Source organism: Hyalella azteca, unplaced genomic scaffold (genome assembly GCF_000764305.2).
Source record: "Hyalella azteca isolate HAZT.00-mixed unplaced genomic scaffold, Hazt_2.0.2 contig11947, whole genome shotgun sequence".
Classification (NCBI taxonomy): Eukaryota; Metazoa; Arthropoda; class Malacostraca; order Amphipoda; family Hyalellidae; genus Hyalella; species Hyalella azteca.
Genome location: NW_025941921.1, coordinates 194211 through 207025, shown reverse-complemented (window position 1 = coordinate 207025; position 12815 = coordinate 194211). Strand labels below are relative to the sequence as shown.

The following is a 12815-nucleotide window of genomic DNA, read 5'->3' as shown; positions in this document are numbered from 1 at the left end:
GTGTAGGCCACCATCAGAGGCGTTAAGGTCGGGGCCCTGATCATTGACATGAAACCATTCCCTGTTTTTAATTAATAAAATCAATTCCTTTTTTTTTTGTTGGAATGGTGAGTGTGGGAGGCCTTTCAAAAAAAAAAAAAATTCGTATGAAATACGTTTCAAAAATTCTCGCTCGAAGTTAAAACCCCCAAATTTAAGTTCCACCCGAACTTGAATCAGAGGCAGGGGAATCAAATCTCAGTCAATGCCGGCAGTCTAGCGAACTGGGCGTCGCATATCACCAACTTTAGCGTCGTGAAGAAGATAAGGCGAAGATAAGCGTCGCAAGTTTCTGTTTCGCAAGAGGTAGTTTCTCACAACTGTCCCGTGCAGCGTCAAGAAACTGTCTTGCATGATCGCTGCGTTAGGTGCCGGACTGTTAGGGCGATAAATAGGATGGTTGAATTTCCCCTAAAGGAAAATGTCGCATAGATGAAGAGCAACAAATCATTATTAAGAAAAGTTTGTTCAATCATTGTTCGTTCAGAAATCAGAAAAATTAGTGTTGGTATTACAAGTGTGAAGTGCATGCTCTTCTTTGCATAGCTTACAACATCTAACATTAGATTCCAGCGAGCGCTTTTGTGCTGTAACCTCATGATGGGCTAGCCACGCTCAAGTGAGTGCCCTGAAAAACGTGGCAGTCGTGGCTAGTGTGGCTGCACTTGACAATGTGGCGGTCGCGGCAAGTGTGGCTGCACTTGACAATGTGGCGGTCGTGGCTAGTGTGGCTGCACTTGACAATGTGGCGGTCGCGGCTAGTGTGGCTGCACTTGACAATGTGGCGGTCGTGGCTAGTGTGGCTACAAGTGCTTACGTTGCAGTTGCAGCTAATGTCGCTACACTTGCTAATGTGGATGCACGTGCTAACGTGGCAGTTTCTGATAAGGTGTTGAATGAAAACGAATGTGAATATGTCGAATGAAAACATGCCCACGATACTGCAGCTGTCATCTAGACACTCAATGAAATGAATGTGAATGTTGTCTTTACACCCATAGCATGTTCAGAAGTTTCATTGATGCGCTCGATTCCGATGCCAAGAATGAGAGTGACAGCTAAAGCTGTTCACAGGTTCAGTGTAACTCTGTACACGGAGGTGTGTGCAAGTGTGGCGAACGTCGTTAGCGTGGGCAAATTTATAAATATTTTCCTGTCCAGATACAAGTACACATTTAACTTACATCTGCGCATGTCTAGTGTTACGAAGAGCATAAAACTAAAAAAAAACAGAATTAAAAGTGGGAAAATATAACAATATATTATCTCAATATAGTTTAATCTCTTGTGCAAAACGAATACAATTATTTTCGAAGATGTTAAAAACTCATGTTTCATTATCTCCCACTATTCAATAGTTTGTTCAAATTTTTTTTGTTAAATTGGCAATTCTAAGAAATTTTGCTAATGCAAAAAATTCATGAGCAGAATAATCGATATTCAGCCAACTAGGAATCGTCTTCTGTAATCTTGTTCACTCAGAACGTATCAGGATGATCTCTCCATTTAACTCGAGCAAATAGTTCACGCTCGAGATTTTAATGTCATGATAAATTAATTTATAACCTCATAAATGCCAAGAGATACGATATCACTTGTTCACATATTAATGTACATATTCCATTGATGGAAGGGCTTTCGTAGAATACTGCCACTAATAAACTTGTGTCCGCGGTGGGCGGAAATGTCGTATAGTGCTTTTATTCTGGTCATGCCAATTATTTTTCCATTCAAAAGTAACGCCAAAATAATATTGTGATGATTTCTGGAATTTTCTAATAAATTAATTTTTGTTTTGAATGCCAGATTTTAGAGTGAGAGGTAAAATTTAAATGGCAATGCGTAACATGACAGTGAATTAGAGCAAAATACAGTGAACGAAGAATACAGAAAAGGAGAGGCAAAGAGTAAAACATGGAGCCGAAAGATGATGCGCTAGACGATATACTGGCGTCTGTAGGCTTTGGCAGGTGGACGGTACTATACTTCACCATCTCAGTCTTAGGTGAGTCTTTGGTGCGTCCTAGTCTTAGGTAAGTCTTTGGTGCGTCCTTGTCCTAAGTGAGTCTTTGGTGCATCTCAGTCTTAAGTGAGTCTTTGGTGCATCCTAGTTCTATGTTAGTTTTTATTGCGTCTCTGTCTTATGTGAGTCTTTGGTGCGTCCTTGTCCTAAGTGAGTCTTAGGTGCGTCACAGTGTTAGATGAGCCTTTTTTTTGTGTCCTAGTCTTGGGTGAGTCTTTGATACGTCATCATTGATGCGCCCTAGTCTTTCAGACGAAGTCGTGGGGCAGCTTTGTCTTTGGTGAGTGTTCGGTGCGCAAATGTTTCGATTAGAAGCGCCTTCCCATCTCACAAATAATTGAAAGTTTTGCAGTTATTTAGCTTAGCTTTTGAATAGACCTGGTCTGAAGACCATGCAGTTCCCAGATCTCCAGGAAATAAGTCAGGAGAATAGTCAGAATCGGCAACGGAGAAATTATTCCGGCCTACTCCTATATGCTAATATCACTTAATGCTATGTTATGTCTCTGTTCTAGGTGAATCTTTGTGGTTGCATCATGTCTAAGGCGAATTTTATATCTTCCTAGTATGGCGTATTTATTGATCGCTGTCTTTCTAGCATTGAATGGATTGCTTTATCGCTGTAAGCATTTACCTCGAAATTCTCACCATTGTTTGGTCATCATAACTCTTTTAATGGAATGAAAAAATATTATCTTCCTAACGAGTAAACAACACGGCATTGCTGGTGCCAATGTCCCATGAGGATACTTAACATACATTAAGAGTTGTAAATGAACGGTTCAATTCATTGCTGAAAAAGAAGTGGGTAAAATTGAGTCACTTTAGTGCCTTGCATTGAGAGCACACTATGAACTCGTTCACTTGAGCCCTCCACTCTCACTTCCTTATATGCCCCTGCACTGTAATTCTATGCTTATAACTTCGTACAGTGATGAGCAATTATGTTTTCCAACCACATTATGCCTCACTAGAAATGTTCTTTTTTATTTCGGATAGTGATGAATAGTTATGTTTCATTGAGACACAATTTCTAAAAATGTTCGAATGAATTTTAAATTCTCAGATATTTTATTTGTATGGCTTGTCTCTTTTGAAGCTTCCGTAGCTTGCATTAGTTTGTTCAATGATTATATATTATTATAATGCATGTTTCTGTGTCATTTTATGATGACAGCCGCGGTGCTGGAGGTGAGCAACGTAATGGTCGCGGAGTTCACTGCACCACCACTGCACTACTCCTGCGCCTCCTCTCCTGCACCCACTGCCTTCACCAACCTCACATCACAGTAAGTGATTGTTTGATGTTAATTAAATAGATCACTAAGAGAATTTATTTCATCAACCTCATATCACAGTTAGTGATTGTTTGACGTAAATTAGATAGGTCACTAAGAGAATTTACTTCACCAAACACTCATCACAGTTAGTGATTGTTTGATGTAACTTAAATAAGTCACTAAGAGAACTTACTTCACCAATCACTCATCACAGTTAGTGACTGTTTGATGTAAATTCAATAAGTCTTGGAAAGAATACACTCCGCTAGCCTAACATTGTTTAGTGGACCAACTTTTGGCCAATTTTAGTTTAAAGCCACCGCACTTCACCTAACATGACTCATGTTAAGAAGTAAAACGACGTGATTTTCTTTGGACGTAAGATTTATTTCTTGGTAGCCTTGCTACAGTTTATACTATCATCATTAGCTGGCTCATTGTATGAGCCAGCTAATGAATGTATGTAGCAGCCAGCTAATAATGTATGTATGTCATCATTAGCTGGCTCATTAGCTGGCCTGTAATTTTTTTTATTTGTATATGAATACGGATCCGATATACTTCATTGACGTCTGTGCATCATCGGAAACTCAACCACCATATACTATATATGACGTTCATCTTTGTTTTCCTTCTCACGAAATGATCTTCAGCTTTGTGTGGTCTAAGCAAGCCAAAGATTATGTAATATAGTTTTTGCCATGTTCTATATTTAATATCGTTTTACTTCTTCGTATCGTAGGCCCGCGGGCAGAAATCCTTCATAAATTTGAATGTAGCAAATATGTTCCATCACAACATGACAGTTAGGGATTGTTTGATGAGAGTTCAATAGGCCTTTAAGAAAATTTACTTCAATAAACATCAAATCACAGAGGGTGATAGTTTGATTTAAATATAATAAGCCTTTAAGAGAAAGTTCTTAATCAATGTCACTTCACTGTTAACCAATTTAATTTATTTAACGATGATAATAGAATCTATAGCCATCTCCATGTCTAATTTCGTTGCTAGTTGATTCAAATGCACTGAAATAACACCCAAACATTATTCGACATCATTATCAACAATGTACGTCGATATATTCTAATGTTTCAATTACAGTTCACATTAATATTATCTTCGATGAAGAATATGAATGTATTTAATTAATATCAGAATATAGTCGTCGATAAACGGTGCAATGCCAGCCGACAAATTGAATTGATTATAGAATCAAAGCGCAATAGAATGCTTTGCGTTGTATTCGGAATGACACATCATAAATTTAAATTCGATCGTCTCACGAAGAATTACTATATGTCTAAGATGAAAATATTTTATTTAAATGTAAATCAAAAGAAGTAAAGGTAGGAGAGATAGAACACTGATAATAAATAAACTGCACACCTAACAAAAATTGCTCGATTTTTAACTCCATGAAAAGATTTATAATTTTACCATTTATTTCACCTATTTGTACGTGTATGTGCCCTATATCACAAATATCAAATGAATGTTTCTACTACAGTGAAAAATTGTTTTATGACATTTGTTCGAAATCAAAATGGGGAATTTAAAATTTTCCGTATTAAAATTTGGAGAATTATTTTTCCGAATGAAAACAAAATGCGATAAAAATGTAAATTAGCTTGTTCAGTAAATAGTTTGTATTGAATAAACGGGATCGGTAAATTTTTTGGGTTATGAGGCAAATTGTAGGCAAAAGCTAATCGTTAAATCGTGAATAATATTAAATTGTCAAATTGGGAAAATCTTTGTTTTCAATATAAAAATGACAAACATGTTACATACTTAAACTGATCAATGATTGTCAATTGTGTTTTTTTTTATAAAATGGATTGCTTATCAAGAACGGAAACTTGTGATAGGAAGTGACCATACATGAATTATATTATAATAACATTTGTAAGGTAGCTGAAGAGCAATATCTTCTTACATATTTGTTTAAATACTAACGGGCATTCTAAGATATAATAAAAAGAAGCAAATGATATAAACATAAAAAATGTGTCATCAATTAAAGTTATGTTGACACCATAAAATGTTGATAACCAAATCATTGCAACAGTTGACTTATTTTATTATATTTTATTCTACAGAATAATTAAAACAGTTGGCTTTTTTTATTATATTTTATTATACAAAATAATTATACCAGTTGACTCACTTTATTGACAGTCTGGCATGCGAGGCGCACCGCGCAACATTGCAAGGTGTTCAACAGGACGTTGAGTGTCAACATTTCGTGTTTAACACCACCGTCTTCACCACGACGGTCACTTCAGACGTGAGCCGTCGTCTTATATAATAAATATGATTTATGTATGTATTGAAATATATTTGTTTTTACCGCGCTCACTGGCGAAAATCCAACGATAAATAAAAAAAATGTAACTCAATACTCACTGCAGTGAGTGACAGAGAGCGCATTTTCTCGTCGACGAAAACGCAAAGTCACGGACGGACAGACAGACGGACGGACATGGCGAATACAATAGTGCATGTTCTACATAAATGAGAAAATGCGCTAAAAACGGCATGTTCATGCTGAAATTGTTCAGTGTTAATTATCATTCATTGTTCATGTTAGTTGCCATCTTAGTAAATTAATGAGAATCCCTTTAATTAAAGGTACCTTAAACGTTCTAAGTTTTTGAGGTAATGCGTTGTTAACACCATATATTGCATGATCTTTTCACAAAATGTATAATGACCTATTCACTAAATGTCGTTTTATTGGCATAATTTCTTTATAGATTTCGGAACAAACAATATTCGCTACAGTTATGGAATTTTTACTCGTCACTTAATTATATTGTATTCATGAATTCTGATTCATTCTTTCTCTAAATAAATATCTTCAAAAATAGTATAACCTCGGTCAGTATGATTCTCATAAGAAACAAAATGTATCATTATTTAACAAAGGCTCACTCATTTCTATAAATGTTAAGTATTTTAACCCAGACCCACGCTTTAATAATTATCAGCTGCTAACACATCTGTGTTCCTGCAGCTGGAGCTTGTGTGTGAGCGCAGCTGGTACCGCAGCTTACATCAGATGGTGCTGACACTTGGGTGTACTGTAGGTGCACTCACTGGCGGCGTCTTCACTGATTTGTAAGATTAACAGACACTTAATTAAAATTATTTAAACATTTGGATCGTCATAGTATCGCAAACCTAAATCTAAGTTTGTAAAATTTTCATTCGAATTTTACCCGGGTCTATAGAGCACATCGATTTTTAAGTAACCTAGCACTACACAGAAATTTTAGTTATAATGTACACCAATCTTCCAACTCCGCTTGAAAACTAGCGCCACAATGTCCAGCAATACAACGCCACAGCGTCCCTGTCCCGCAGGCTGGGCCGTCAAAGGTCCCTGTTCTACGGGGCGCTCCTGATGACCACCTTCACGCTGGTGGTGGCCTCGGCGCCGTCCTTGCTGGTGCTCCTGCCCGCCAGGTTCCTGCTGGGGGTGTCCATGCATCTTGTTCTTAACCCCGCCATCACTATGGGTAATGCTTACTTTGGTCTTAAGCTGCTTTAACCCCGCCATCACTATGGGTAATGCTTACTTTGGTCTTAAGCTTTTAAGCTGCTTTAACCCCGTCATCACTATGGGTAATGCTTACTTTGGTTTTAAACTGCTTTAACCCCGCCATCACTATATATATATATATATATGGGTAATGCTTACTTTGGTCTTAAGCTGCTTTAACCCCGCCATCACTATGGGTAATGCTTACTTTGGTCTTTAGCTGGTTTATTGTCCGTTTCCTTTGTGATGCCCATACAACTATTTATCGAGTACATTAGGTCAGTAGTATTTCCGTGCAAACGAAACGAACATTTTGAATGTGTAATAAACACAAAATTCAAGTGGGTACTAAATGCACAAATCCCTTGCTTACTAGACACACAATTACGCACAAATCCCTTGCTTACTGGACACACAATTAGAGTCTTTTAAATATAAAATTCCCTTACTTGCCAATGTTATAAACAATTTCCGAGTGCACTGTAACGTATTATAATTGTGTTACTACGGAAAATGTTCGAATATAACATGAAGAGAATTTTCGAAAATAAATGGAAAAATTTCGAATATATGTAACATGTGTGTAGCTACTGCGTATTACGCAGTATTTATTTCTTAGTGTATCATCATAATTTACAAGTTTACCGGATGCAATATTAAGGTAGTAATAGACTAAATATTCCTATTTTTGTAAACCGGATACCTAATTTCAGGAGCACCCAGCAGACATATACAACTAAACAGATACACAACTAAACAAAGTGTCCTCAGGTATGGAGGTGTGTCCACCCAAGCTACGTACGTTGTACGGCAGCGTGGAGAGCGTTCCGTACGCAGTGTCCATGCCGCTGTTGGCCGTACTTGCGTACGGCTGCAGGCAGTGGAGACTGCTACAGCTGCTGTGCTCCGTGCCACTCTTCGTGCTGCTGCTGCTCTCCTGTCCATTGTACGTTAACTTAAAATTATCTCCTTCTATATTTTGTTTACTGAACGTAAGCATGGGTTTTTTAAACTAATAAAATCTTGGATATATTATAATAAATATTTAAAGAGAAAGCCAGCTCAGAGAAATTCTGGGATATGCAGATCGCAGCATTACTTGCTGAATTGCACCCCTAAAAAGGTAGTAAGTTTTTAACACCACCCATAGATTAATCACACGTCAAATAAATTTATCATGACCCTCTGTACCACCACACAGCATTACTGAGGGCCATGAGCATTACAATCCAATTTATCGCGACCCTCTGTCCCGCCGCGCGCAGTATAATGGACGAGTCGCCGCGCTGGCTGCTGAACCGCGGTGAAGTCGCTGCCGCAGCGTCGGTCATCCGCAGAGGCGCGCGACTGCACGGAACAGAAGACAACCTCCCATCCGACCTCGACCACCGTCTCACTTTACTAACTCAACATGTATAACTCCTACTTATTTATTTACGTTATACTGAGAGTTATGAAGCGTTAGGGTGATATTTGCATAATTAGTTCTCTCATAGTATGTACAGTACATACTCTATTCAACCGTCGCAGGAAAATGAACCAGCGGAGCCACTGAGTGCCAAGTTGTGGTCGCTGGTAGCGCACAGGGAGATGAGGCTCGTCAGTTGCGTGGTCATGGTGCTGTGGTTCTGTGAGGGCGTGTTGTACCTCACTCTTCCTCTCCAGTCCCACTCACATCAGTAAGTTTTCTCAAGTTCTATATCCTTACCAGCAAGTTCTTCTATAGCAGCACTCAAAAAGTCAGTTCTTTTTAGCGCATTTTCTCATTTATGGAAAAACGCACTATTGTGCTCGCCATGTTCGTCCGTCTGTCCGTCCGTCTGTCTGTCCGGCTGTCCGTCTGTCTGCCCGTCCGTGACTTCACATTTTCGTCGACGAGAAAATGCGCTCTCTGTCACTCACTGCAGTGAGTAGTGAGTTATTTTTTTTTCTCCGGTAAGTTTAACTCCTATACCAACCAGCAAGTCGCTCTCCCGACACACCCACACCATTTTATCCTCTTGCAGTCCCAATTCAAGTTACACTAGCTGAGATCCCTCTAGTTCAAATTAATCATATCAGTAAGTCCTCCTTCAGATCTACTCACGTGCACCCAGTAAGTTTTTTTCAGTCCATCAAGTGCCATGCAAGTTCATTTTATATTTATGTTACCTCTACTTAGTATCAACGTAAAACGATCACAGCAGTAGGCAGAGCTGCATAACCACTGCCAAAACTAACATTGCAATATTTATGCAAAAGAGCATCATAGCAGCACAGACAACACAGAAAAACTTCGCCCTAGTACAACCTTTTATATCATCTCCATGAAACGTAGCTACGGTGATGTTGATAAGAATTCCCTACCGCCGCGTCATTGTTATTTGTATACCTGGTCGGCACTCGCGCGTACGTATTAACTCAAGTATATAAAATAGGTCATTATAATAATCGTCCTTCATTATTATATTAACTCAGAGATCGCGATGGATACAGAGTTCTATATTAATCGTATTTTCTTTCTTGTATTATCGCAAGTATCGCCATCGATGCAGATTTCTGTATTAGTCGTACTTACTGTTTTGTATTAACGCAGTAATCACCTGAAAACAGACTTCTGTATTAATCATTCATCGTCTCTTGTACCACTCGGGTATCACCATTCGCCATGTATGCAGATTCGTGTATTAGTCCTACCTTATCTCTATTATTAACACAGATATCGCAGTGGGTAGAGATTTCCGTGATTTTCGTACTTCTTCTCTTACTGTTATTAACTACCTACCTATCGTAATCCCTCCCGTCTACCAGGTCTCCGTTCTTGTACATGGCACTACTCGGTCTGCTGGAGGTACCAGCATCCTTCGTGGTGATCCCTCTCGGGGACACCTATGGTAGGATTGTGGTATCTGTGACCTGCGCTCTGACTACAAGCGCCTTCCTCGCTGCTATGGTGGCTCTGCAAATGCTAGACCCGACTAGGGGTAATTATCAACCGATAGTGGTTCTAACAAAAACATTATATTCTGTAAATTTTATTGTAAACTTTGATCTTTTATTCGTTTAATGCAGAGTTTTTATACTGATATTCTTCGTGTTATTATTTGAAATTGATTAGCTTATTCGTTCACTTTGACGACACAAAGAGCGTCTGTAATTTCATAGTGAATTTCTGTACAAGACACATACAAGATATCGTTGAGATGCATGCTGTTATTCCCGATAGAAAAATGTTACTGAAACAAAATGTGCACAAACTGGCATGTGAAGATGCCAAAGAAAACAAGTTTTCACTAATCATATTCATAAGATAATCAACACGTCTGTCTCCAGAGACGCTGCTGCTGAGCTCGGCAGTCCTCGCCTACATGACGATGGTCGGAGTCTCTCAGGTGAAACCTCAGCAGAAATAATGTTAACACAACGTACACGATGTTTCTTCCAAAATAAAGTACCAAAATATGTTAAATAGAATAAGTTTATTGTACTTGATATCGAAACGAAAGTTTCATGAGCTACTAGAAGTATAATGAAAGAGATATAGCAATAATTGACGCATAGAAAACTAATATGGTGATTAACATGGGGTAGTGCTTGACAGCTACTCTATCTGACGGCAACAAGTGACAGCTTCTAGTTTTGACGGCAACAATGCTAATAAAAGAAGCAATCAATAGCTTTCACTATTCCTGAACTGTGGCTGCTATATGTGTGTCTTAAAAGGCCGTATAAAGTTTAGTTGAGCTTTATTATTTCGCATAACAGCCATGCTGATTTCACGATTCATTCCTAAATATTGAAAATTTCTCATTAATTAATGATAATATAATTGATTTATATTAGCCAATAAGACGGCCGTTACTCCGCCACGTGACCAGCTACTGGCCACTCACCAGCCACAAAAAAAAAAACATGTTGATTTCAGTTGCCGCAACTAGCCACTGAAGCAGCATGTCCCCCTCTACACAAGGCGACTTTGTGGCGGCAACTGCTCGCTATGTGTAGACGCTTCCCTGTATTCGACTATAAACTGCCCGTATAAATGCATTTATCGTGACTTTAGTGTTGCTCACATCAAAGCGTAACAAGATCCATTAACCTGTTTGTATTTTTTTATATTATGGGAGATTCTAAAATATGTAATGAAATTGCAATTTTAATGCATTGTACGTCGCAGATGTTACGTCTCCTGACGTCAGAGTTGTTCCCCACGTCAGTACGGGGATTGGGTACATCGTTGGGGCTTTTCATGGCGAACTTTGCTTACAATGTACCCCCTCTACTGTCTGCTGTCGTCGTGAGTACAAACCCTTATTGGAGTGTCCACTAGTTCATCTAACAAATTTAATATTTTCACCGACAAATATTTCTAAATCATGTTATAAATAACGACTTCCGGGATCGGCTTTGCTCTTCCGCCTTTACATCAAACGTCAGCATCAATCGTCGTGGAAGATTGATTTTTAACCTCCACACATTTTTTTTGGAGCCGTTGTCTCTGCAGAATAGTTCACTCTAAACGTCTATGTATAGGCTACTCTTAACGTCCTCCTTCAACTGCCGTTTGTGTTGAACGTCCCTGTTTGGTTGCCGCATATTCAGAACGTGTTAGGCTGGTTTCCGTTTTCCGAACATCAGCACTTTTTTTTGTAGCCGCCTTCTCTGCCGTGGCTGTCGCTGGCGCTGAACGTGGGCCTGGCGCTGCTGAGCGCTGCGCTGGTGCTGCTGCTGCCCGAGACCAGGCGACGACCGCTGCTGCAGACCGTGCAGCAGCACGTTGCTTTCCAGACAACCAGACCAAGAAAAACTGAGAAACTCGGGTCTGTTAAGTACAAAAATATTGTATAATGTTAAATCAAGTTCCGGTTAATTTTATTACATAAATGAGCCATACGATTACATCGTGAGCACTGATGTCCTTACCTTCTCAACTATTTCATGTAACGTTAATTTGTTCCACGTATCTCGTGCTCATTGGGAGAACAGCGGCCGCTGAGCTTGCGATGTTCCCACAGCTAACACTTTCTCGGAAATGCTCGAAAATTTTCTAGAAAATTTCAGTATTTCGATTCGAATATTAACGTGGATTCTGCCGTGTATTTAAGTAATATATTATTTCTGCATTTATAGTAGTCTAGAAATGTTAAAAATTCACTTGTTCTGCTGATCGATGAAGAATCTCAGACAGTCAAATTATCTAGTCCCTGTAGTTAGTATTTTTAATTAATGTTCTGAAAATAACCTTAATTAAGATAGAAATGAAAATTGGGATGAAGAAACACTCAAGCAATACCTTTTGTCGTTCATAAGTTATTCGATTGTTTTACGTACAATTGTTACCTTTTACTACATTCCAACATTATTCGTTTGCGAGTACTTTATAACTACAAAAGCAATTGTCAAATTATTTATTATATCAAATTAACCGAAATTCCAAATCATTTATTATATCATAAATTGAGCAATAATACTACACTAAGAAATACGAGCAGTTGTGTTCATCTGCTTAGCATGGGCTATACTATAGATTTTCTTATGATGGCAAATTCTTTCAGAATAAATCATCCCAATATGGATGATATATTTAAATAAATATTCATGCCTTTCATTCAACGCATCTCAAGCTGCAGTTACTTCATGGAGGCATTTTTGAAAGTTATGTTATTTGTATCGATGTTACTACTGCCTGAAAAAGGCAATCAATTTAATGCAAGCCTGGAAAATCTCGCTTAACTTTTCCGGTTTGATCGTTACAATCCTTAGCCAATCTGAGGAGGGATTGCCATGACAATACTTGCATTCTTTATGTTAATTCTTTCTGATGTATTCGTTATGAAAATAAGAAATTCTAAAGTTATCGTTCCTCCATCTTGTGAAATTATCTTCGAATGTCACGATTAAATATTTTTAGATAAATTATTTTAAATTTTATTCATTCTGATTTGGA

General features: G+C 38.4%; 1 protein-coding gene across 1 annotated transcript; it reads left to right on the top strand.

Annotated features, from left to right (window-relative positions):
- The first annotated feature begins 1859 nt into the window (after positions 1-1859).
- LOC108670582 (solute carrier family 22 member 6) lies at positions 1860-12295 on the top strand. Its single transcript, XM_018158047.2, has 12 exons — positions 1860-2044; positions 3240-3351; positions 5524-5632; positions 6362-6465; positions 6712-6866; positions 7661-7835; positions 8155-8302; positions 8420-8568; positions 9680-9852; positions 10202-10260; positions 11046-11165; positions 11522-12295. The coding sequence occupies exons 1-12, from the start codon at positions 1954-1956 to the stop codon at positions 11714-11716; spliced, it is 1590 nt and encodes a 529-aa protein (XP_018013536.1). The 5' UTR covers positions 1860-1953; the 3' UTR covers positions 11717-12295.
- Positions 12296-12815: the final 520 nt, after the last annotated feature.